This window comes from Opisthorchis viverrini (genome assembly GCF_000715545.1).
Source record: "Opisthorchis viverrini unplaced genomic scaffold scaffold475, whole genome shotgun sequence".
In the NCBI taxonomy this organism is placed as follows: Eukaryota; Metazoa; Platyhelminthes; class Trematoda; order Opisthorchiida; family Opisthorchiidae; genus Opisthorchis; species Opisthorchis viverrini.
The window spans coordinates 175,205-202,032 of record NW_008752158.1 but is presented as its reverse complement, the minus strand read 5'-3'; the positions used below and the strand labels follow the sequence as shown (position 1 = coordinate 202,032).

The 26,828-nt window shown below is 45.4% G+C and overlaps 1 protein-coding gene across 1 annotated transcript; it reads right to left on the bottom strand.

Moving 5' to 3' along the window:
* Positions 1 to 1,302: 1,302 nt before the first annotated feature.
* Positions 1,303 to 19,063, bottom strand: T265_11429 (hypothetical protein; the record flags this gene model as incomplete). Its single annotated transcript, XM_009178084.1, has 4 exons — positions 1,303 to 1,826; positions 3,805 to 3,917; positions 5,759 to 6,088; positions 18,793 to 19,063. 4 exons carry the CDS (start codon positions 19,061 to 19,063, stop codon positions 1,395 to 1,397), a joined length of 1,146 nt encoding a protein of 381 aa, XP_009176348.1.
* Positions 19,064 to 26,828: the final 7,765 nt, after the last annotated feature.

Below are 26,828 nucleotides of genomic sequence, written 5' to 3'. Positions count from 1 at the left end.
AGCCCTGAAGGTAGACACAGTTTACTTGAGCTCAGGAAACGTCCTTGAGACTGAATGGGTGAGATCAGGTTAAGCGGAAACTGTACACGTCTTCATCAATGCTTTCCTTTCCCCACAGTGATCTGTAAAGACCATCGACATGCACTATAGTATTCAGGCTTTATTTGCCAATCCCTTGTCCACTTGAGTGGCACAGGCTAAGCGGTTAATTACGTAAGCACTCCTAACATACTATCGTGTCACATGAGTTGCAAACTCCTCAAAGACAACTAAACTGGACTATATGATCGAGTTACATGAGGTAACCCGATATTTCTCAAGTTTCAAAAGATCAACACTGGTTTCAATGTTGTGGCATAGACTTAATCGTTTATAATAACTTAACGCTTGTGATTACCGTGCCGGTTCAATACGTTACGTTGAAGTGTTTCGGCCCGTCATATTCAATGGTACTGAATGTCTGTGACAGCTTCATCGTTGACCTCAAGCCCAGCCACGTGGTACTTGATGGGGTTAAGAAGAGAAGTGGAGGCTTGAACGTTCGTCACTTTTCGATATCCTGTGTGGTTAGCTGTCAGCTGTGATGAGGATTAATCGCATGAGCCGTGTCACACTGCAGGGGTTGCGGTCCAATGCAACTGTTCTCATGTTGAATTTGAGTCTGATTTCGGGCCACGGAAGTCCGCTTGATGCTTGTCCCCAAACAAATCTTGGAACCCATAAGTTGCCTTGCTCGAAATGTGGTTTTGGTTCGGTTGTGGGGCGTAAACGCAGTGATATTTTGTCAACTGCGTCGTGCAGTTGCTGAGTGAACTTTTGCAACTCTTCCGATGACTATGTCAAGGCCGGTCGTCCTATCACAGGTCCCGAATTTCAGCATCTTTGTATTTCGGGGGATCCTGCCTCTGAAGTTCCCCTTGAGGTCTTAACAGGAAAAATGAAGCAAAAGTTCGTCCACGTTGTTATCTCTGTCCTTCGTGAGAACAAATTTGCGTGTGCGCGGGACAAAATACTGCGGCTGGCCTACAGTCGTGATTACTAGTCTCATGATTTCATCGGTAGCCAAGATGAGGTGAGCAATGTTTTACCAACTTAGTAAAACCAGGTGACTGCTTTGGTAGGCACTGTGTGCGCTCGAAATAAAAGAGAACCGTTTTAACTACTCGGCACAGGTGTCAGCGGAGTGGGAGTATAAGCGTTCGGAACGTACCGAGAGGTGTACATGATCACGATTCAATTGAGAACGGTCAGTTTGTAGCTTTATAGACCCATATTGCAGGGAAATTTCTCGCTTATTTCTGGGGAATAATCGCCGTTTCTGGTTGAACATAAGTGTTAATTTACAAATAAAGGAAAGATACACTAATTTACAAACAATGGAGAAAAGGATCAACCTAAGGAAGGCTGCCTGACAAGGCGATGCAAAAATCATGAACCTCGGAGATCCATTCGTCAAGTGAATTAGTCGGCGGCGGGGTAAAAGTCTCCAGCTTAGTCATGAAATCTGCATTTGCGGACTCCACAGTCTTTGAATTATCTTGTTCATCATTTGGTTTGTACTGAACATTAATGAGCGCGATATTCCCATCGGTTCTGACGCTCAAAATGGCTAGAACGTTGCCGTTGAGACCGCTTAGAAGGGACAGCTGGCGTTTCTCTTTATCCCAATCCAGAGCGTATTGGGATTGAAGTCGTAAGATATCCATCCGAAGTAATTGGTTGACATATTTGGTGGACAGCAGCTCGGCTGTAAGTGCGCCTGGGGCTAACGCCGCGGAGGCGCACTGAGCGATTGCGGCCACGTCTGTATGTTGATTGCACACAACCTAGGAGTAAGGAAAAACGAAGGTATCTTATAGCGTTTGTAGAGGGTCGCCAAAAGCGCTTGCGACAAAACTAAAATAAATTAGTCACACTCCACTAGTCCTCTGGGCGGCAGTTCCCGGTAGGTGTTTAATATCCGCTGACTGATAACATTTCATGCTCCATTCCACAGTGTCGTTTGTCTGTAGAAACTGTGGCACGTATGGGTAGGAATGACTGAGTGTCCGCATCGACAACAAAACACCGGTTCGCTGCCGTAGAACAATAATTTATCTTGAAGCCTCATTGTGAGGAAGACTGGATGAGGAATGGAATTATAGGTAGTCTGCCACAGTCATTCCGAGATGCATACACTCCCAGACATCTAGACAATAGACAGAAACCGACAACAATGGCACTGGCATCGATTAGCGGGTCACGATAGGGTCACGCGGACCCTATCCTGGAAGGTGAGTCGCAGCATTCAAACTATACAATTGGGAAGCGAATACGAAGGAAGTTGCCCAACCTCGACAACACCTGAAAGATCTCATAAGATCCTTCCCTAAGACAACAGAGTTATTATTAACACCACGGTTACGGTAATTTGGTTACATTTCGTACACTTTCTCTTTGAAGTCAGTAATTCGGCTTTAGCGAGTGCACAAAACTTAGTTTGACACATGCGTTCGAAGTTCCACCCCAATTAGTTGTACGGTTTCCGCGTTAAATGAAACAGCTTCACCATTATATTACAATTCGAAACTGGACGCTATTCATTTCTGTTCGGTTTGACAATCATTGTCAGGGTTATCGCGGATTGTGCACGATAGCAGGAGCACAGAAAAATGAAATAATAGCGACACAATGATTTAGGACAAGAAAATATATACAACGGCACCAGCAGCTGCGTGAGATCTCCGTTTCGATGAGTGCCTCCAACCACTGATGGGATGGATCCCTGATACTCCAGCATACGAAGAGTGCTAGTGCACAGTTATGTTGGTCATACTTCCTTTCTAGGTCATGGGGTAGCCAGCTTATGGCAGCTCCTAGCCGTAACCTCCTTCAGCAGACAAGCCACGGCGAGACACTCTACCACCTGGCATAGCCGGGCCAGCGTAGCTGTTGAATCTTGTTATCAACTGAAGAGATGGCTGTTTTCTAAAAACGCATGTCTCACACTTTAACATCGATAATCCAGTGTTCCAAGATGCGTGTGCAATGCTTCGAAGACAAAGATGGTCAAAGCCAAGCTGCGTTTGTTGCCTTCAGTGCGGTAGTCTGGCTTCACAACTGTAAAGCAATACTAGGCGCACTGTCACGTGGCAGTTCCTTCCTTTTACCGACAGGCTAATGTCACGTCGACCCCTACATCATTTGAATGGATAAATGGTTCGCCTTAGCAATCTGGACTTTCCGTAGTGCTAAGACTGGAACATTGTTAGAGGGGGCTCGATTGTCGCATATAAACTCTAGCGGGCATCTAACAACTCCTTGTGGTCTGTACCACAGTTTTCGCCAAAGCCGGTGGTAACCAAACCAGTGTTACACATGTATTCAAAAAACTGTTGTCGACTGCCACCATTTTTTCCAAAATTACTCCACCAACTTACATACAGGGGTATCTTTACTCCAGGCTATGGTAAATATTTTTAACAGCCTTGGTGAAGTTTGGTGAGACTGAATTAACTGCAGCATTACAACAGCGAGGACCGCGGAAAACTAGTGCCCGCAAACCGCCGCAATCGGTGGGACATTACTGGTTTCGCTTGCCAGAGCGATGTCAAAAATGCACCCTTATTACTGGAAGTTTCTTCCAGATACCAATTCAATGGAGAACACCTGAGCCATACTTGCTGTGCAGCACAGATGAAATAGTGCGGCAAACATGTTGTCAATAGGCCCGCCACAACAAGCAGTAAGCAAAAAGCATACACGCAAAACAAGCAAATGAGGCTTAGCCCAAATTCGCGAGGAATGTCGGTACGATGAGCTCACCTCAAGGTTGTCGCACTGACGAGTTCCACGAACCAACGCGAATGGACGACCGGGAAATGTGTCCGAGGAGGGGGTTTCAATGCGTAGGGTAACTCGGTTATCCTTTGATGAACCTGTGGACCATCCGAACCGCTGCTGATTCCACCTTTGTATGCAACTTTGGGGAGGAAAAAAATCAATGGGACAGACATGAGTTAAGATAAAAGCAACTGATAAATTCCTGGAAACTCGAAATCTAGAAAAAGCGAGGCCTGTCGATGGAGCGCACAAAGAGGAAAAGCCCAGGATTTCTCCTTTTCGTCAGGGATTATTTATCCTCATAGCATGAAGCTGCTATGATCTTTCTAATTTCGTACGACCACACATCGTTGTGCATTGATTTTTTGATAGTATCGCAAGTTCAGCTAAAGTGAAAAATTTGATGTAATATACGATATTGCCCTGTGGAAGGCAGAAGGTGAGGTGATGGATACATGCATTGTGATCACCCAACCTATGCTCAGTGCACTCGCCATCTAAAAGTTTTTGGCAAATATAATTCCTATGGTACACCTCACACATTGCACAACCTGTGATATCCAAAGCAAGTTGATAGAGTTCTCCAGCCGACCGTATGTCAGTAGTGTGCGGGTGTACTTTCACTATCCTGTTTAAACCTGAGCAGCAGTGACCCGCAAACTACTGAATCGACCTCAGCAATGGAAATTTAGGGTTGTGTTGACATCTTTACACCCCGGTAGGTGCTAGGATGACGGCATATGTAGGAGCGAAGCATCAATTTAATACTCCTGGATTTTCACATTGAACCTAGCTCCGCCGACCGGCTTGTTTTGCTCAACACACCTGCTCAGCAAACAGTGTCTCAGAAGTTTGTAAATGTGATCATTTCTCTTATTCTCGGACTTCCGGGTGCCCTCCAAAAATTTCGTACAAAAATGGCATCCAATAACTAAATCTGTTCTTCTTTTCTCAGCATTGTGATCGATAAGTTGGTGAAAGGAACGTCAGGTCTTCAAAACACCTTTGTATTCGCTCCGCCATTAAGGTCAGTGGTCAACCAATGGCGTGGCTAACTAATCTCAGCTTGAACGCACAGATGTGGGTATCTCACCTGGACAGGAACTCGAGATAGTTCAGTAGTTAAGGCGCGAACTAGGCTTGCACAACTTAACAGTATCCCAGCTTTCGCACTTCCTTTAGGTGACGTGGCAGCTAAGCACCGAAAAAATGTTAGGACTGAAAGACAGAGACAGAGCAGGACCAAACAAAACCCTCTGGACGTTGGCCTCACACTGATAGATGCCAATCAACCGTTGCTTCTTACGACTTGTATGATTGTGCTTATTTCGCTCGTGACGAAGATCACCCACGGTTATAAGACTCCGCACTCAACGTCGTATTTTTCACCAGTATTCAACTCAGATATGTTACAGCTTGAAATCCATTGGGCCTCATTCGTGCCGAATACGGTGCAGATACACTCAAATAAATCATAAGTCGGAGGTCTTAACTTCGCTTTTTAAGCAAGAAGTCAGTGAGGAAAAGAAAAGGAGTGGGTGAGGGAGGGGATGTAGTTGTCGCCTATGTCACGCATTCTGAGATGTCTACACCTCCAAATGCTCAGTCAGCCAATCTGGAAAAAAACTGACAGCACGAACGCCACTGGCATCGATTAGCCGCCATTACTTGCAACGTCCCCAGTCAAGCACAGGTGGGGTCACGGAGACCCCATCCTGGAAGGCGTACAACACCAACAACACCCAAACTCTTCGTGATCTCTTTCACGCCGTTCTGCCAAGTTATGCGCTGTCCATGGTAGCCTGGTACACACGACCCTTAAGATCCAGTGAGATGCCTTTTTGACGCCACAAATGACGCAAATTAGCAAACGTGATTACAGCCTTTGAGATTCTTGCACCTCATCAGACACTTCCGTCAGAGCCAATACAATTACCGGGATATGTAAAGTTTTCCACAATCTCCAGTGATTCTCCTTGAATTGTAAGGGACATGTTCGGAGACTGCACGTTCTGAAGCATGACTTTGCACTTTGAAGGTGCAAGGCGCATGCCAAAAGATAATATGATGGTGGTCAGTTTATTCGAAAGGGCTCGCGCCTCGCTTTGGTCTTCAAAGATGAGGGTGACGTCATCTGCGTACTCTAAATCGACAAGGCTCTCATCAGCAACAATTTCAACACCGGGGTTTTCAAGATCCTCCAGTGTCCGCCTCATTATTTCATCAATGACGAAGTTGAACAAGAATGGAGAGTGGACGTCCTTGTCTGACACCACTTTTTGTAGGAGAGCTCATTATACACACCCGCCCAGAAGTATGTGAATATAGGGATCGGATTATGTTTGCAAACTTCTGGGGCATACCCTGTTGAGCAAGTCTAGTTTACAGTACTGGTCGATCGATAGAATCAAACGCATCCTTGAAGTCAAGGAATACCAGGATTGTGGGTCGTGTGTACATATGGCTTTGCTCTAACACCTGATGGAATGTGAAGATGTAGTCAACGCAACCTCTACTCGGTCGAAATCCCACTTCATTCTCACGAGTCAGGGCTTCGCGTGCCACCGTAAGACTACGTAGATTCAATGACACCGGAAGCCTTGTCACAACAGGCGTCAAACTAACACCACTGTGGTTACTACATTCACTGCGAGTACCCTTTTTGAAAGTGGGCACTACTATCGATTCACTCCAGTTATCTGGGACGGTCTCCTTCTCCCACCTGTTGACCTGCTTGCTTCAAAGTGCGGACATTGAAGGTAGCTAGGTAGACACGCCTTAGTGGTTTGAAAACTGACTTAGAAGTGTTTAGGGTTATGACTGAACTGTAACGTACAGAAGCTGCAGCTGAATGTGATGCAGGGCGGGCAAAACGGTTAGTCCTAGAGCTGGGACCTGCGGAGAAAGTATTCAAATTTGGGCGGTGGAGGGTGAAAGACGGAAAACGTGGAAGTGTAAGAAGGGAGACGTCAGAAGTAGCACGTTTTCGCTTACCCACCCTGTTGTGTGCAGCAAGTAAGGCGACTCGGCTGATGGCATCACGCGACGGCCAGTGTGGCATAGAGTGTTGTTATCTGTAAACGTCATAGTTGTACGAGGGCTGGGATACAGCCAGAGTGCCCACACGTAGACAGGAAGACGATTAGGACTGTCGACCAAAGTCTTTCACTCAAAAGCCTAACCGCAAGTCAGCGGTGTTCGGTTGGAAATGCAACTGCATTACCATTTTTACCAAATACGTCGCTACACAAGTTCCGAACCCAACCTGGAGGACCAGGAAACTGTGTTCGTCAGACCTCTACCCATGTATCAACCAGGTATGAGAGAATCTGTGAGTGTCGCGAGGACACGCCCCAGTATAGCTCAGTGGGTCGCCGGGGTACACAAACCGCCACACCACGGTAAGGTCCAGTCTCTTCGTGACGGGAGCACAATGACTAAATCCAACTAAGTGAAACGATCCTCTGGTGGACCGGTAGAAAAGATGTCGTGCATGGCTCAGGATAGGGATAGTATATGCCAGAGTTCAAATATACTTCTACAGATGAGTAGTCAGAAAATCTGCAGACAACTAGCTTTGAAACTGAGCAACATGTGGAAGACACCCATGAAGTATCGTACTCGGTTTGTTTGTCTATCGCGGCTTGTGAGCAGTTCGACATGTAGGTGTTCATGTGATCCGTACACGCTACTAACTGTTCTCGGATAGTTTGAACTTTGGCCATTAATTGCTTTCGTCTATCGATCATCTGATGGGAGGCTTCTGTGCACATTTCCAAATACTTTTTCACCTGTGGGAAGAAATGATAGAAACTCGTTGAATGACACGTTGAACCGAATCAATAATGTTCCGATAATACATAATCACTCCAACTGAGGGAGAAAAAAGCGAACAGTGTACAATGATAACAATGACAAAGTTGAGCCAGGTACAAAACTACGTCTGACGTTTAAAAAAGACTACTAAAACAACCGAGCCCTGAAAACATTGCCCGAACATGGGTGTGCTGACAAAATGTTCATTGTCTGTCACATGCTGAAGCATCGTTATGGCTGCTGACACCCAACTATTGTACGGCCTTCAGATATGTGTAGATTTTGCTCATATTGAGAATACAAAAATTCAAACCGACAACTAGGGTAGCTCATAAGTACTTGATCACGCTCAAGGCATCACAACCATACTGACAACAACACATCAGTAGCGAATCCTGGTGCCTCAACTATTATGCGAACAGTATGAAAGGACGTCGCTGTAAAAGAGAGCAGGACGACTGGGTGCAAAAAACGCCTTAAGGAGACCAAGAAGCCATCTTCGAAAAGCAGTTAAATAAACACGGTTGAGCATCATGTTAGGGTAGGAAATCATCCGACAGACTAACCATACGAGCTTCGTGAAGCCCATCCAGCTCATGATGTGCCGGCCAGTGCAGATAGCAAAGGACAGCATGTTAATGAGTCCGACCGAACACGTGTCACGATCTATAGGGTTTCCGTCACATGCAAAGATAATTGTGTGGGCATCAATAAGGAAGAAGCGAAGTTGCAAACCATCCACCCACTTTCGCCACATCGTGGTTTGCTGTCGTGAATACTCTGTCAGCGAGTTTAAAATTGTCCATCAGCGCTTTCACTGGTAGACCGGCTAAATATGCGCAGCACACGTTCCAGCAAACTCAATCTGACAGGCTTCGTTTACTGGTTGCGGACACGATAAAAACATCATCATCGACAGCACGAATAATTCACTGCCGTAAAACCAGTATTTCTTCGAAACCCTTATTGTAAAGAAAATGTTGTTTGGTAAGGAAGCGACTTATTACTAGTCTGATACAAACAGTTCGAGGTATGTAAAACTCCAAACACAGCCAAACAATCTAAATAAAGACTGGGAACAAAAAACAGCGCTGATATTGACAAGCAACAGTATGTTGCAGCATCTCCAGCGAAGCACAGGGAGGAGTACGAGGACCTCACCCTGGAAGGTAAGTCGCACCAAGAGTACGGAGGCTTTTTGTAATCGCCCCAATCCCTCTGCGCAAGGTCAACATTTAACCGCCTATCTGCTTGAACTAATCTGAAATGAGCAAGAAAAACAGCAGCCCCACCAGCAGACTACGGTTCGGCATGCACCATCCATGACCAGGCCAATACAGGTTTGGTGCTAGATGAAAACCCTAATGCACAACAGGACACCCACTTTCAAGTTGTCTCGTTGCGGATTCGTTGACGCCACCTTACGTGGACTATGGTGAGCGAAGAACTGAAGAAGTTATAATTCCGCAACTTGCACAAGCCATATCTCACCATACAAAACAGCCCGTCCCGTAGCCTCATTTACTTACTCCTAGAGATAAGAAGATACGTCACCTATCCGACATAGTGTCTCGAACAAGCAAACACCTTATAGATCCTTGCATTGACTTCATCTTCCACACTGCAGTTAACAAGTACACAAACTTCAAGGTGCGTAAAATGCTCAACCACCTCAAGTGCCCCTTTTTGGATCACAAGTGACGTGTCCACTGATCGTAGTTTGAGGAGCATGATCTTACACTGCGTGGCCTCAAAGGGCACACCAACGGACGAGACGGTTTGGTGAATCCATCCAAAAACGCAAGCACTCTGGTCTCCCCTTTAAAGGTGAGAACGATGTCGTCCGCACATTCCAGGTAGGGCAAGTGTCTATCAGCAAATATCTGGACACCAGGATTTTGACAGCCTTCGGTCAGTTAGCTCAGGAACATGTAATTGCGAATTTGGGTGAGAAAGGTGGGAGTGAACGTCCTCGTTATACACCATTTTTTGTACCAAATCTTTTAGAGAGCCTCATACGTCCGCAAGTCGGGAAATACAAAAAACTTACTATATGTACAAACTTCCGGGACACTGCTGAGCAGGCTTATCAAGGAGAACAAACCGGCCAACAGAGTAAAATCGAACTTAACAATCCACGTTAATTGGATTCGCGGGTCGATCATACATATGCCTAGCACTTGAAGGTGTACAGATGTGGTCAACGCAGCCACTACTAGGCCGAAATCCCGCTTACTGATCTTAGGTCAGTGCCTCATGGTCTAATATAAGGGTAAGAACACATGGCCCCAAGTGTTGTCACAACAGGATTCAAACTGATTCCCTTGCAACTGACGCATTCACTACGGGCTGCATTTTAAAACGGAGTTACTGCCGATTCAGTCCAGGTGTTTGAAACCGTCTCCTTTTCCCAAATGGGGACAAATAAATCATACAAATGCACGAGCGACCCAGCCCATTCTTCAACAACATGAGTGGGAGGATATCCAGACCAGGGGCTTGTGGGTCTGTGGGAGACGTACAGTCATAAACCCGACATCGTAGAGGGGTCCGTGTTCACCGTCCACGGTCCAAATGCAGTCTGAGAATCTGACGATATAGGAGGACCTGAATAGGAAACTTGTTAATCAGCGTCCGGGCCAACAATCAAGGCGTCCATCTTTATTAGTGTTGGTCACACCAGATGGATCGTTAGTTTTTTCGGTCCAGGAGAATTTTGGGGATCGGTCAACCGGAACAATCGAAATGGCCTTCAGAAACTCCTGATATCCTGCACCTTTTCCGGTTCCTTAGCGTTTCATACCCATCAGGCTTAAAAGTCGACGCGGAAACGTCAAACAGTTCGTCGGGTTGAATTATGTTCAGGACCGAAGGAAACATTTCCCAGAGGTTCAGGTAGTGCCACTGTTACTCACGATATCCAGCGCCTGAAGCTGGTGGTGCTGCATCGCAAGCGAAGTCCCAGGCATTGTAACGACCCAGTCCTAGTTGACATCCGATAGTAAAACAGCTGGAAGAATCCGGAAGATGGCTATAATAAATTTAACTTCAAGATATGCCAGCCCCCTTGTGGTTAAACGATTTGTCCGTCACTTGGGCATACCCAGAAAGCGAAGTACGTAGTGACTCCAACCGTGAGCATAGTCAGAATCCAACCAAATGTTCCAAGCAGAGTGACAATCAGTGAACCACGCCATAAGTAACTGATGGTGTTGTGATCAGCCTGTTCATGGTCGGCAGGCATTTGGAAAACCAAACGATTTCCGCATAAAGGCAGTCTGTAGTCAGTACATAACTGTCGTTCGCTCACTTGTGCATTCAAATCTCCGGCAACCGCAATTGAACATAAATTTCTCGTCCACCGTATCAAGACACTTGAGGTGTCATAAAAGTTGTCCTTGATGGTGTCAGAGCTACGTCGGTTGGGATGTAACTGGAAACACCAGTGAGAAAATAATCTTCCCATGTGTGATATTTCTTCACAGAGGTTGTCAGAGAATCTCGCAGACGCGATTATTGCGGAGTATCCAGTAATATGGAACGATGTCAACCCGTGTGCAGCCCGTTTCGGTGGTCTCTGGGTCGCCAGAGATGGGCAGCCGGAAGGGACAGTGAAATAGTGGGGCAGTTAGCTCGACTATTGTGGTTGGATCTTGAATTCCTGTTTCGAATACCCAGCACACATCAACTTCATGTTAGTCCAATGCGCTTGCTTCAGAGTGCAAATATTATCAGGAGTCAGATCAACCTGGTGTCCAGCCTTGGAGATCGATTTAGGTCGGTACCTACTGACCCGCAGATATTACCACAAAGACCAACGCAAAACGAACAGGGTCGTCATTCCCAAAGGATATGCCTACTACGAGCTATTTATGGGTTGTGGGAAACAGGAAGAACAGAAAGAACCGCGGTGTTTGCGATGCCAGGTTTCGATTACCCACCCTGCAGTATGCAGGAAGCGGACTCGGTACCGTACGATGGTCGATGCGGTATGACAATATTTCCATTCGTTAGGTTTATGGATGTATGACGGTTGGGATGCTGTCAAAGCACCAAGACCTACACAGAAAGGCAATTGGGGTTCTCGATCAGAGAATTCTCCTCAAAATCCTGACCGCAAAGCGACGGTGTCAGTGCGTTGCATTTGGTTAAAGAACAAGTCACGAGACAAATAAGAACCCTCAAAGTGAGCAACCTGACATTAGAGACTCGGCGAATATTGCACGGATATGGAGCAATATAGCTCAAGGGTCACATAGGAGCACGAACCATCACACCACGGTAAGATTCAGGCGCTACGTCGTGTCACAACTATAAAGTGTGACTGATCCGTAGGGCACAACAGTCTAGGTGGAATCCGCTTCAAAAGCAATGCAGGTTGCGAGTCTTTAAATATTATCCGTGTTGTAATAATTCGTGAAGTAGGTTTTCTGCCACATTACAACCGCGACTCAGGATATTCAGATGGTTGCCGAACAAGCAACCAGCAAGCTCAAAATATTCACCTAGAGGAACAAAAGGCATTGGCACTATTAGGATGCCAAGTGGTTGCCAAAACAACGAGGAGATTCTACTCAAGATAGATTGCTCGGGTTGGTAACCGTCGAAAAATCAGGCACATTACATGGAACGTTTCGATTTCTAGATATATGTTCCATTCGGTAGTGTGTTTCATTATTATATGGAAGGGAAAACTGAACAAAAAACTGAGATATAGTACAGTCCTGCAGAACCAAACTACTTGCAGGCAAACCTTTGTTAACTGAGACGCTGCCAGCAACGTCGGAATAGGTAACATGATGAAATTATGGGCGTACACACTAGTCTAAATATGTCTAGGAGGGTTGTTAAATCTAGGGATTAAAAGGGTTTTCTCAAACCAGCGAAAACTTCAATTGTTGATCAATAGTGTGCGGCGCGATCCAGCCTCAAATTAGTACAGCGCAGTCCCCGAGTTTCCGTCAACTTTATCATCTACTTGAACCCAAATTGCACTGTTTTCGAGAAATACACTCATTTGCAAATCAATTTGGTTTTCACGGGAGACTCAACTGAATCTCTCGTTTATGATATTCTACAACTGAATGTGCTGCACATAGGCCGCCTCATGTTTTAATTGGCACGACATTTGAGACATCGCAGTATATTTTCATGGGGGAAACTACTCACAAGGTTGCTGAAAACTCTTCGACAGCCCACGACCGGTTTCGCCCTTCTTAGAGTGTTAATAATATCACAATATATAACCGGCTTATTAACAATCCCAACACATCTACCTGTAAGCTTGAAAGATGGAGCAAATGACTGGCGGAATTAAGCCAAACCGACTTGAGGTATGGTGTCCTTTCTTCATAGAGGACTTTTAACCTCTGAGACCATGCTCAATATTCCTTGTTCCGGTCAGCACTGTATCGCTCATTCTTCCTAAACATTTTATTTAGAAGCCGACAGGGATTGCAGAAAATGGCCTGAGATATGAGGTAGCTCCTAGTCAGAGAGCCGGTGTCCAAAACTTATTCCATTTTCATTCTCCGTCGGATATGACGGTAGCCGGAGAAGCCCTATTCGTTTGTGTTCCACCAACTAGTCTCTTCAGATCCATGCCAAGTACGGATTTCAATCGGCCACAGAAATCCATTTCCCTTTAGAGTGAGTGATTAACGCACCTCACGAAATGCACCCAATGGCACAACACTTTGGTCTCAATGGGGAACTTAAATGAATCGCAGCCGAATCTCTCGTTTATGAGATTTTTCATCTGAATGGACTGCGCATAGGCCGCCCCAGATTACAGTTGGTATGAGAGATTCAGCTGGGGTCCGGGGTGAAACTCCCGTTAAAACCAGATTGGTGTGTGAATTTCGTTCAATTTGGGTTCAAGTAGAGCATAAGGTCGATGGAAACCGGGGAAATGCGCCTACCTGATGAGCTCCAAGAGGGGCACAACCAGTCGTAGGCTGTCGAAGAGATCTCAGTAACCGTACGAGTGGTGTTCCTTCGAGATTACCACACTTGCAGGAAGAGTGAAAACTGATCCAGTTTTAATAGACTAACTTGACAGGTTGGTGAATTTTTCCGCGATTCAGTGTGATCCACACTAGCAAGCGCAGAGGAAACTGGTGGCTGATTTGATACGACCATGTTTGAAGACCGATTTCCGATTTCCCCGTCCACTGGCAGCCATGTTTAGGGGCTTGCTAATTTGCTTCACTTGATGTGAGTGACCTTGAGAACCATACACCACTTTGCTGGTTCTCCCACGTCACGTGACACGGACAATGGTCCGAATTTCACACGGTCACCTTGCCACCATGAAGTACGCGTAGCGCACGTGCTATTTAAGGTCACCAAGGTCGATCGCGTATCAATTACTCGCCCGTCGAAACGTCCTAAAAAACTAGCGAATATACACTCATCTGCAAACTAATTTGGTTCTTTCGAGAGACTCACCTGGAACGTCCTCAATAACGTTTTTGGGCACGGGCATTCATCTAGCCACAAGCCTCCACACAACTCCAGGTCGTTCGGTCTCGCCATTCTGTGTTGGAGTGTAATTACGAACATCCACTGCCAGTCGCAACAAACAAGGTTTGTTTACTGCGCTGTTTACTCCAATGTTCTATCTATGGGACGGATTCCTACTTTGGGCCAAATGAACGCACTGTCTAACTTAACTTTTGAGCCTTACAGTGTTTTCAAGAATGCTTCGGTTAGGCGCGATACTGTAACTACTGATTTGACTAAAACGTCAGGACTCTGGTGTAGAAACACAAAGTCGTCTCAGACAGTGGTCAGGGTTAAGTTGCGTCATGGCCATATAAAAGGCTTGTGATAAACTGGATCAGTTTTCACTCTTCCTGCAAGTGTGGTAATCTCGAAGGAACACCACTCGTACGGTTACTGAGATCTCTTCGACAGCCTACGACTGGTTGTGCCCCTCTTGGAGCTCATCAGGTAGGCGCATTTCCCCGGTTTCCATCGACCTTATGCTCTACTTGAACCCAAATTGAACGAAATTCACACACCAATCTGGTTTTAACGGGAGTTTCACCCCGGACCCCAGCTGAATCTCTCATACCAACTGTAATCTGGGGCGGCCTATGCGCAGTGCATTCAGTTGAAAAATATCATAAACGAGAGATTCGGCTGCGATTCATTTAAGTTCCCCATTGAGACCAAAGTGTTGTGCCATTGGGTGCATTTCGTGAGGTGCGTTAATCACTCACTCTAAAGGGAAATGGATTTCTGTGGCCGATTGAAATCCGTACTTGGCATGGATCTGAAGAGACTAGTTGGTGGAACACAAACGAATAGGGCTTCTCCGGCTACCGTCATATCCGACGGAGAATGAAAATGGAATAAGTTTTGGACACCGGCTCTCTGACTGGGAGCTACCTCATATCTCAGGCCATTTTCTGCAATCCCTGTCGGCTTCTAAATAAAATGTTTAGGAAGAATGAGCGATACATGCTGACCGGGAACAAGGAATATTGAGCATGGTCTCAGAGGTTAAAAGTCCTCTATGAAGAAAGGACACCATACCTCAAGTCGGTTTGGCTTAATTCCGCCAGTCATTTGCTCCATCTTTCAAGCTTACAGGTAGATGTGTTGGGATTGTTAATAAGCCGGTTATATATTGTGATATTATTAACACTCTAAGAAGGGCGAAACCGGTCGTGGGCTGTCGAAGAGTTTTCAGCAACCTTGTGAGTAGTTTCCCCCATGAAAATATACTGCGATGTCTCAAATGTCGTGCCAATTAAAACATGAGGCGGCCTATGTGCAGCACATTCAGTTGTAGAATATCATAAACGAGAGATTCAGTTGAGTCTCCCGTGAAAACCAAATTGATTTGCAAATGAGTGTATTTCTCGAAAACAGTGCAATTTGGGTTCAAGTAGATGATAAAGTTGACGGAAACTCGGGGACTGCGCCTACCTGATGAGCCCCAAGAAGGGCGAAACCGGTCGTGGGCTGTCAAAGAGTTTTCAGCAACCTTCTGAGTAGTACAGGGTAACTTCTGTTGGAATGGGAATTATAGCTCAATCTGTATGGACCTAGCCTCTGACCGCCTTTCTCGGGTATTGAGTTCTACAATCGGCGACTCCAGCCCATTCCTCTACAGGAGCCAGCAACCGTAAAGTGGGTAGAACTCTTTGCGTTGGGACCAGACGCAACCTCTAATGGGCGGAGGCGCCCGACTTGTGCATTAAATGCCCTGCTATGACTAGGCCAAAACTTTGTGGTACACATAGTGGTTGGTTTCCGATAGAGTCGGAGCTACAGTTGGTCGACAAAGAAGAAGACGATGAGTGAAATGGAGTTAACATTCCTATTAGTACGATCTCCTATGGAGGCGCATCGTCAAGCGGTACAACGTAGGCGGTTTGCAAGTTCCATATGAAGTATGGTCTCGGCGCGCGAAAGTGATGGAAATGTCAACCCCAGCAAAACGAAGTACAGCAGCTAAAGTCACTCGAAGTTCGTAGTAAGCAGTTGACGGATGTCCCTGAAATTAGGTAACTGAATATTCGGGTTTTAAAAATGCAACATACATCTATTAATAAGATACTGAAGCTGCACGTGCCTCCTCTTATTCACTCTGCTGTACACAGAAACTGATACGAATCGACAAATGCGGCGTGGTAGTCCTTCCGTTAGCATACTTTATGATTGTGGATGAGCCCAGATACCGTTGGAACGCCTAATTTAGGCAGCAGAGCAAACGAAGTTTTGGGTTCAAAGACAGGTCGCAGCGGAATATGGTGTAATGTTGGCGGTGAAGCTCACCTTTCCGAGAGAGGTTAACGAATTTGTCTTAACCACTAGCCTGGAGATCCAAAAGACCACTAGATGTTATAAATGGATCAACCTGGTTAAAAACGTGGATTTTGCACTCCATGCCGATAGTCTAGTCAACTTCCACTAAACGGATCAGCCTTCAAAAGACAAGTTCTGATTAAACCTTTGAACAGTTGAGTTTCCCCTAGGAGAGACCAATCCTCAGAAGACATCACCGCAGACGGTCTTGTGAGGTTCCCTGTGAAAAGGGAGCAACCGCGATAGCACGGAAAGAAGAATCCCGTTTCGTCTCATCTTCCAGGCTATTCAGGCATCAAAAGTTCGATGTATTCCACTCACAGGTTCGGGTCCACCGAATTTTCCTATCCGTTTTTATCGGTCGCACAGTGTACTCACGAGAGCCTATTTTGCATACTATAAGGATTCGTTGTTATGGCAACGTTTCTTAATGTGTTGAAAAACCTCGAACCATGAAACAAATCCTGAAATTGACGAATAAGGCACTGAATTGGGTCTGAACCGATTCACGTTGACGTTCAAGTAGTTGCGGACACTTCCAAAAAAGTAACCCTAAAGGCGTCTGCTTCGCGATCCTCAATTTGAAGTGGCATCACATTCAAATGATTCGACTACTAATGGTGGGATCACCTCTATCTACCGCCGTATGGCGGCCTTTATAGGGATGAAGTATAATAGTATTAATAATAAATAATAATTGTGAATAATAATAAGTATTATTAATTATAATAATAGAAATGATTGCTCATCCGTAATATCCTTTTGGTTTATGGATGTCACTACACCAAAGGGAAATACGAGGGCTGAAGAACTGCCGGGTGACCCAGTGCTGGACAGGTGCAGTCGAGAAGCTGGGGATGGGGGACTACGGATATTCTAATCAGTAAGTTCACGAATCAATCGCTGAGATGCCCTGGACCCGACAGATATGACTAATACGGAAGAGATGTGAATGTACTCGCTCACCTTATTCCTGAGAGAAATATTGGAATTTTTACGAGAACTAAAGAATCACTCCAGCCATGTAGGATTTCACCTGCGGAAGTTAATGATGACGCGAAACAAAAGTCCTTTCAAAATTGTTACTGTGACGCGATAAGTTACTGACCTCACAGACTTTTCAAACCGACCAGGTTTGATATCTAGATCACCATCTGTATAAACTTACACTCTTTCTAGATAACAGGTATCAGCCAATGCAAAATATACGTTGGATACTACCCTATAGTGAACGAATGGAATTCTCGAGAGGGTAGACATTTTAAGAGGGATCGCACACCAAATTATGCTCTTCAGGGAATGACACTTAGTCTCCAAAGCAGTGCTTTCCATTCTCTCGAGATAACTAGCGTGTATCATTTTGCATCAATAAACAGGATGTTATTAACAATCCTAGTTATACTCTTCAAGCACCACGAATAAAATGAGCGGCCTAAGATGTAGTACATTGTGTGACAAAGGAGCGATCAACTAAGAAGTTTGAGAACTAGTTCATAAAAAGCAGAAATTCCTTCGTGAATGTGAAAAGTACGTCACGTGAGCGACCTTAGAGGTTTACAGTGTCTTCCATGTTGTTCCATTTTTTGATATACCCATTATAAGTCTTCAAAATTCCACTACACTGCCAAATCGGAAAGTAGTTTTGGTAGAAAAAGGCGGAGAAACTACTATGCACTCCCCGGAGCAGTAACCTCCGTTTGGATGGGACTGTTTTTAAGCGCCTTAGTTAGGGTTCATGCAGCTGTAAAACATCTCTGTTCAATCACTTTGGAATTAAACTTGTGCATCATGTGAGCAGGCATGTACCAGTCTGGTAACACACGGTCAGAAAACCCAGGACGCGAATAAGGCGCCCTGACCCTTATTTGAGGCCAAAATTGTCCCCAAGAAAAACCCAGAGCGGACTTTGTTGTGATGAGGAGAGAGGTATACCGAAAAGTTACTGATTCAAGTAAAAACTCAATAAATCTATAGTTTTCAACCAATAAATCGCATGCTTTACACAACAATTCTGTTTTTTCTTCCCGATGACGGCGTGATCGTGCAAAAAGGTGTTTGCCTGTGGTTTATCACTACTGTTCAGGAGTACCAAAATATACATGACAAGCAGGCAACTTACTTGCTCTACTGTGCATTCAGGAGGACAGCACACATATTTTGAGTTTATCTTTTGGTGGAGTGAGGTGCGTATTTTCTATAAAGTGAGTGAGTATGGGGAACCGGGAACATACCGTGAGCTGCTGTTTTTTATTCTCGACTTGATCCTTCAGTTTGCGAATACTCTCTAACCCTGACGAAAACAACGTACATTACGGGCAATTGTGTAGGACTCACTATGCTGCAAAGAGCACATCATCAATGTTGGATCAAGATTAGCATCTGAAGGTTCGGCATCCAGCAAAATTTGATTTGTGGACGAATTTACACCGTTATTAACCGGTGCGTTCGGATGCGCACTGGTTATTGGTGGCCATCCATGGTCATAATTACAGCGATCAGTATGAAACTGTGCATTGAGCCAGGATGATAGGTAAACGCTCTCAAACGAGTGTCGATCCACGTGAACTGAGGGTGCAAAAGCATATGGTACTTGCCTACTCAGCATCTGAAAGTGCACCTGAGAAAGGGGGCTAAAAACAATAGGTAAGGTGTCTGTACTGTGATTGCTTTACTATATGCATTTCTTGCGGAAAACTCGACTGGACTAAAAATATTCTGAACGTGGAAAAATGATGGATAAACGTGGATGCAACGATCCCGCAAGGTGCAACCATGCCAGGATGGTCGGTTGGGAGAAAACAGATGAAGAGTAGCGAGTTCCCATGTTACGAGTTACTGTAATACAAGGTCTGTAGATAAGGTTGTACTTTTCTCTGCGACAGGAGTGTGAAGGCAGTAAGGCGTTTCATTAACGCGACCAGGATGTCCATATTTATGGAGGCAGTGATACTGTCTTCATTCGAGAAAGGACGGATTAGCGAAGGTCAACTGTAAGAACCGTACACTCCGGCAGCCCAACGACTGACAGTGAACAACAGTCCTTTTAAAATCAAGGGGTATGGTGCTGGTCATAAGTCTTCCTGTGTGTGTAGTCACGTTGAGTCCGACAGTCGTTTCACTCTTTGCTCCCTCCGGCTAGACCAGCTTCCGCAGTAGAGAAAGTCAGACTATTGAGCCTTTGGGTCAGGGAGGGGGTCCCTCAAAAACCCGCAACAACCGCCGCCTTACAGTTGACTCTAGTCAGACGCTGATGTTGCCGAACAAAACTCCACATCCTCCCAAATGCTCAAGATCATCATAATCATCATCAGGTATGACAACCGCGTACTTGCCATACAGGGTAGTTATAACAGGGTAGTATAACTACCACAGTTCCCTCACGAGGAAGTAGCACGAACAAACCCCTTTCTTCCGCATGGACAACGATGACGTCTCACTCGTCCTTACAGTGTTTCATTCACTGGCTTTTAACCAACCCCTCCCCACTTATCAAACTGCGCACTGCAATCAGTGCACTGACAAATGTCAAACCTCGCCCTCGGCATCCAAAGATGCAGCTCGGCCATCCAGTACACTGTTCCATGTAATTTAAAACTACGAATGCGAGACAACTCTCAGGTCGGTTTTCTTGCATCTTTCCACTCCAGTAGACAGTATAGCCTGAGGATGCTTCTCATATCTTCTCTTAATCAGCTCGCAGACCGAGGTCTATCCTGTGGCGTTTGCGTTCTTTTGCAACAGCAAAGGTTCGCTTCTCAAGCCTGTCTCCTCTAACCTTATCCGGGATAGTCTGCACATTCGAAGCATCAAGCTGTACATAACGCATCTTCCTTCCCTTCATAGTCCGTGTCATATGTGGGGAAGTGGAGATTTTCTATTGTTAGCCTGGAAATAGGGGCTTACTTCGGAAACTCCATTCCTTGCCCTCAACCCATAAGGCAGTAAGATGATCTATCCCAAAGGCGCAAAAAGTAAGGGATGAAAGTTCAACTCATAATACCATTGTGCATAGTAGATGACTCTAGGAGTACCGAACACTTGATTTTCTGAAGTCTTTTGGTCGTTCTTGCATTCTCACCAAGCGACGCAGAATCCAATTTTACGTGGCAGGTTGGGACCAGCTAAGACTATGCTCCGATGCAAGCCTTAAACACCGAACGAAGGTCTTCCACCATGCGGCATCACCGCATGCGGATGGAGAAACAATTTAACCGGCACCTCTTCAGCAAAGGCGGGGAAGTTTTAGTTTGTGATCACAGCAGCAGATATCTTTTGAATAATAGTAAGCAAGATGGGGATTAAAGTCTTGACAAATATGTGCAAAAGCTTCGCAGCTCGTCGCCGGTTTTGCCCCATTACCGCTGTCAGCGCAGAACAACATAGGGCTGATGCATTGCGATTCACGAGATGCACTTATTGGTCAGTTATTATCTTGTGGTCTGGACCGGGTTACTGGTTTCTCAAGGCCATAGGGACCCTATGTTAGGATGGTATATAGAATTGTGCGGAGCTACAAATAGTCATTCCTCGCTTGTTTCGCTTGCGGTCCGAATGCCCACGACATGCCAAACGCGACCAGTACGGTATCAACGGCGCCGTACCGGTACAGCTAGTGACTATCATACCGAAGCCAAGTAACTCCTCCGTTAGATTCACGGATTCACGGATCCATGAGAGAAGGTTTTTGTGGTATAATGTCTTGTAGGTTCACTGAATATATCGTCTGATAAACGCACATGTTGCAGTACCTTCTCGAATTCGAATCCAAGCTGTGAGAATTCCAGCGGGGAACGGGCATGTCATGCCCACTGGCACAGTTTATCGGTGGCAAAATATGAACAGGATATGGGTGAAGTACTCCCAGCATCCCTCTCTTATTCGTTCACGATGTACAAATGCGTGCATGCGCGTTCACACTGAAACGTTAATAAATGTGTCGTCGGTACGTTGATCATTGTACGCACAAACATTCAATTAACTTACACTCAGGTACTCTGATTTCGACTGCCGGTGGTTCACGCGCCTCGTCCAACATGAGAGTCGCTTTGTGATCGTCAGTTTTAACCTGCAGCATTCGCATGACCTGTGCACGTCTGACTGGCAAGTGTATGCTGCAAACCGGTATTTAATTACTCAGCAGGAGCCTGTGGTTCCTGGCTTGTTGAGGTGCTTGGAGTCACAGGTAAGCCATTAGGCTGGGTATAGTAGTCGCGGTACCATCACTGCGACGCCATACTTGGATCCGTGGACAGCCCCGTACATAAACATCTTGAATGAGTCGTTTAGGGTTGTCATTTACTTAAGATTTGCCAAGGAATCGCGACAAATTAAGACCAGCATGGAGCAAGGACACTATAGTATCCATTAAGCGAGCACGGTGGTCTATTGCTGTCATTCGACGAGACAATACGACAGTTGTGTCTACACTGAAGACCCAAAATAAAAAAGTCTCAGAAAGTCTGCTTGAAAGTACCATAACGTTAGACTGCGGCCCAAAATAACAGGCGGCCAAAGCTGGTCACAACTCCTAGCCAAATAATGTCTTCTGGACCTCGGTTTTCAAATATCTGACGAAAGCCTTGCCGAAATGGGGTATTAGGCTATCGTTCTCATCTTCAGAGTGGAGAAAAACGTGCAGTTGCTTCCGGATGCAGTGACGAAAATCACCTCGTCCTTTGGTGTGCACTCTGCACCCACAACGTGCAAGGTAATAACAATATCTATTCCCGAATATTGAGTTGCATACCGTTAGATACGACCACAGGTTTACTTTCAGAATATAGCATGAGTTTGTTCGTAGTTGCAGGCAGCGGACTGAGTGGCGAGAGGGTACAGTCAATCGTAGGAAGGGATTAGTTGCGGACGTGCTATCAGACTGGGTGTAGCAGTGCCGTGCCGTCATTGTGCCGGCGTACTTTGGTTTCTCGACAGCCTCCTAACGGACGCCATGTATGAGGTGATTGGGATGGAATGTGCAATTCTGTGAACCAGGGATATAAAAGCTTGCTGACAAAACCGCATGCCAAAAATTATGAGCAGTTCCCCGGAAGAAAGACCCCAGATGACGAGACTGCTGCTGCAGGTGAGTATGAAATGGCCACGAGATGATTCTATTAAGCTACGTGGTATTGGTACCAGGAAGCAGGAGTAGAGTGAAGTTGGGTTTTATTGCTCTAAATTAGCAGATTTGACACGAAGTATCCGCCTACTCACTAGGTTCTTCGTATGGCCACATCCATGGATGCACGTTCGAAGACACTTGCTCCTAGGATACTAGGGCTCAAGTCTATACCACGTGATTTTACGAGGGATAAGTATACATCCCCCTTTAGCTTACACTTCAATTCGCCCAATAATGCATATGGTTGCCGATTCTCGCTATTGAATAATTGATGTACACATTGCTCCCTCATTGTCTCCAGTGAGCAAGTCGTGAGCTCACCTTTATGACGGTAAGACTCCAGCTCCGGCGTGGACACTGACCTGGAATTTCGGACTGTGGGATTTATTGTTCTCTTGCTGGGTTAGGCACGGCAACCTTGCCAATCAGTTTTCAAACGCCATCGTGAAAAAGGCGCACGAGCCTTAATTGATTAAGCATTTTTCCCTTCTGGAACCCCGTCGAGTAAAATCGGCTTCCTGAAACTGAGAACTAGACTGACTACACATTGCCTTTTTACGGAGCTGCCAATAAATAAAAACATGATTTTTTAAAGCTTGTCATGTATTTTTGGGCACGGTATTGGTATACAGCGTGTATGAAGGATCGCTGATGGTGGTTGGATTGGCCTATCATGTAAGTTTGGGCATTAGCCAGTACCAGGTTCAGCACTTACTATAAGTAGCCACGGTAGGCGATATCCAGCGCGGGTACGGGTATGACGGGCTGTCGCTGGCCGTTGTGTTAGGCTGATAGGCATAGTTGAGGCCTCATATTCGGTGCTGCACGTAGACACAGGCCTAGCGATAAGTAGCCGAGATAGGCGATATCACCCACGGTTATGAGTATATCGCTTGCCGTTAGAACAGGTTTGTGTGCATAGTTGAGGCCTCGTATTCATCGGTTTGCAGAAATGCCGGCCTGGTGCTTACCTTAAGAAGCAGAGATAAGAGTGAACGTTATGAGAATGACGCATTAGGTTACCGCACATAATCGATCCCTGTTAATAACGCCACACATGGACACGGGTCTAGCGGGTACTACAAGTAGCCAAGTAAGGCTACATCGAGTGAAGTTGTGTGGCGAGTCGTCAACTTAGGCCCTCACGCATAATCGAGGCCTTGTTTTTACCTGCCCGCATAGATACTGACCTGGCGCTTTGTATGAGTAGCAAAAATAAGCAACATCGCGTACAGTTATGAGTATGAGGGACAGACGTTTGTCGTTGGATTAGGTTACCGTGCATAGGTGAGACTTCATTAGCGGCGTCGCACATAGACACATACACAGCTGTTAGGATAAGCATTTGAGATGATGGACAACGTGTAAATCTACTAGCATGAAAGGCCTTCGTTAGCCATTGGATTAGGTCGCCGTGAATAGGCGAAGCCTCATAATCAGCGACACACGTAGATACAGGCCTCTCTGTTACGATATGTAGTCGAGGTGAGTGGCAACGGCTACCGTCATGATGAGGACCGCTTTATGACGTTGTCCACTGTGAATCATAATCATATTACAGATGATATCAGTGTCAGTAATCTACTTATAGTTACCTCCTGACGCCGCTTTGACTACGGATTAGCCATATATATCTGGGAAGGCAATCATTCACAGAGACTGCCTTCGTTCTCGCACAATCCATGCGATTTTCTGACACCTTCGTGATTAACGGATGCTAATTTTCATAAGAAAAATTGCTGCGACAATGTTAGCTGAAAAAATTATCTCACTTGTTATATCTGGGAAGTAAAAGCAAGCAAGCGTCAAGTGATCGATTTTCCTGGGTGGAATTCGCATTTGAGATTCTGTACATGTTATTTCATTCTTAAAAAAACCAAAAATGTGGCAGAGCGCGATTTCGCGTTTTATCTCTCGTAAACACTGCGTCCTAGACGCACACCCAAAATTTCTCTGGTTCCACGGTTTGAAAAAGGACAACTTTAACAGTGTTTTAGCATTCGATGGTAATTATCCAGGCCCTTAAGCTCTCCTCACGTGGCCGCAGTTTTATTAGAATGTGTTTAAACGAACTCAGAATCCACTATGGGCACGAAATTTGTATTGTAACGGCTGCCGGCGGCTGATGAATTGTCTTCATGAAGACGGTGGTTGCGGCAAGCGTCCTACCAAATCCGATGAATTCGTCGCAGCCAGTAAGTATTTTGTTTTTTTTATTTTATGATGGTCACTTCATAACTTCACCAGTATACCGAGTCACGGTTGGGTGAACTATTGGGTTTGCGAGTGGAACAAGCAGATTGCACGTTTAGATGGCTCCTGCTTCCGAGTCCTTGCACAAATTAAATGGACTGAACCGGTCTTGTAGGTATCGCTCTGGTCTTATGTGTGTCTTGATTGCGCTAGCGCTTACCGCGCCTTGAAGAGCATTCAACATTATCCTGTCTTCGTTTGCTGGTCTTTAGACGCGTGTTTCCACATGGGATTGTTTACATACGTCGGGATTCATCTCATTTGACTGGAACCGTGGGTGGCATGAATTCGGATGAGACGTTCCTCTATTTTCTACCATATTATCCTGTAATATTTCGTATTTATCGCTTGTATTCACTTTTTATTTTTGTGACCACGCTCTTCTAAAATAAATGATAAAGTGATTAATTATATTATAGATATAGTGAACTACGGGCAAGCCATCAGACTGGGTATGGTAGTCGCGGTACCGTCATTGTGACGCAGTACTTCGGTTCGTGGATAGCCCCGTACATGAACATCATGGATGAGCCATTTATGGTGATCATCGTGGTTAGGATATTCTTGGGTCTATCGAGGGTCCGTGGTTGTCCATTGCCGCCACTCAGGCGAGGTATTAAGACAGCCAGGCCTATATTTGGGACTCAAAATAAGATAAATATCCGAAAGGCATGTTAGAAAGCACTTTGATATGAATTAGAATGCGTCTCTAAATAATAGACCGTCAAAAGTCATAATAATTCCTAACTGCTTCAATGGTATGGCGCTCCTTGGTTTAAAAGCGATAATCGTTATTGAAGTATGCGATTGATGCGAACTGGAGTTAGCGTGTGTGGTTATGAGGGACTTGGATTGACCAGATTGTACGTAACTAAGTTAGCTGAGAGCTTGCAAAGACATAAGACCAGAGATAACGGGTGTTGCGGCATGTTTGTACGATGAGCTGACTTCAGGACGGAACGGTCACAGCCAAAGGAAATGCGTGGAACCTTGCAAAACCAGTTGCGTCTGAGGCCTCATAAGTGTATTTGTTGAGTCTCTATTAGCATCTCTTGCTCTTCTATCAGTGATGATTATAATTATGTTGTAATTTCGTATGCACTTCGTACCCATATTGTCACTTATCGTAATGACGCTTATTCCAACAGGTTGGCGGTGTATCGCCTGGCATGACCAGAAGATTACAGTCAAAATAAAACTTGAGTTTGTTTGTGGTTGCATGTAATGGAACAAGTGAGCGATAGGGTAAAGTCAAGAGAGGGAAGTGCGTATTTGCGGGTGTGCTATCAAAATGGACAAGGGGATTTATTAGGCACTTGGTAATGTAACCGTTATAATTTTTTTGAATTGTGTTTTGAACGATATCGCGGAAGACGTGTACGAATCTTAACTGATTACACATTTTTTCAGAAACACCATCGAGTGAAAGACTGAGAACTGGATTGATCACATATTGTGTTTATACTGATGCAACCAGTAAAGAGAAAAACGATTTTTCTAAAGGTGGTTGTGTATTTTTCGGGCATGAGGTCTTGGCAGTACGTATCGATACGGATGATTGTCGTTAGTCGTTGGATTAGTCCATCATGTATAGTTGGGTCATTATAGTCAGCTACGAGCATATGCATTGGCCTGGCAGTTACTAGAAGTAGCCTCGGCAGGTGACATCGAGTATAGCCATTAGTATGACGGGTCATCGTGACCCATTTAACTGGGCTACTGGGAATAGTTGAGGCTTTGTTCTCAGCGTTGCACATAGACGCAGGCCTTACAATTACGATAAGTAGCCAAGGTAGGCGATGTCGACTACAGTTACGAGTGTGACGGGACGCCGTTGGCCGTTAATTTAAGATGTCACGCATAGTTAGAACCTGGTTTCTATCGGCTTGAATAGATACTAGCTTGGCGTTTACTATAGGTAGCAGGCAGGTACGGCAGTGAAGATCGATGTTGAACACCGACGTCATGCTCTCGACGATGATGATATAAGTAGCGG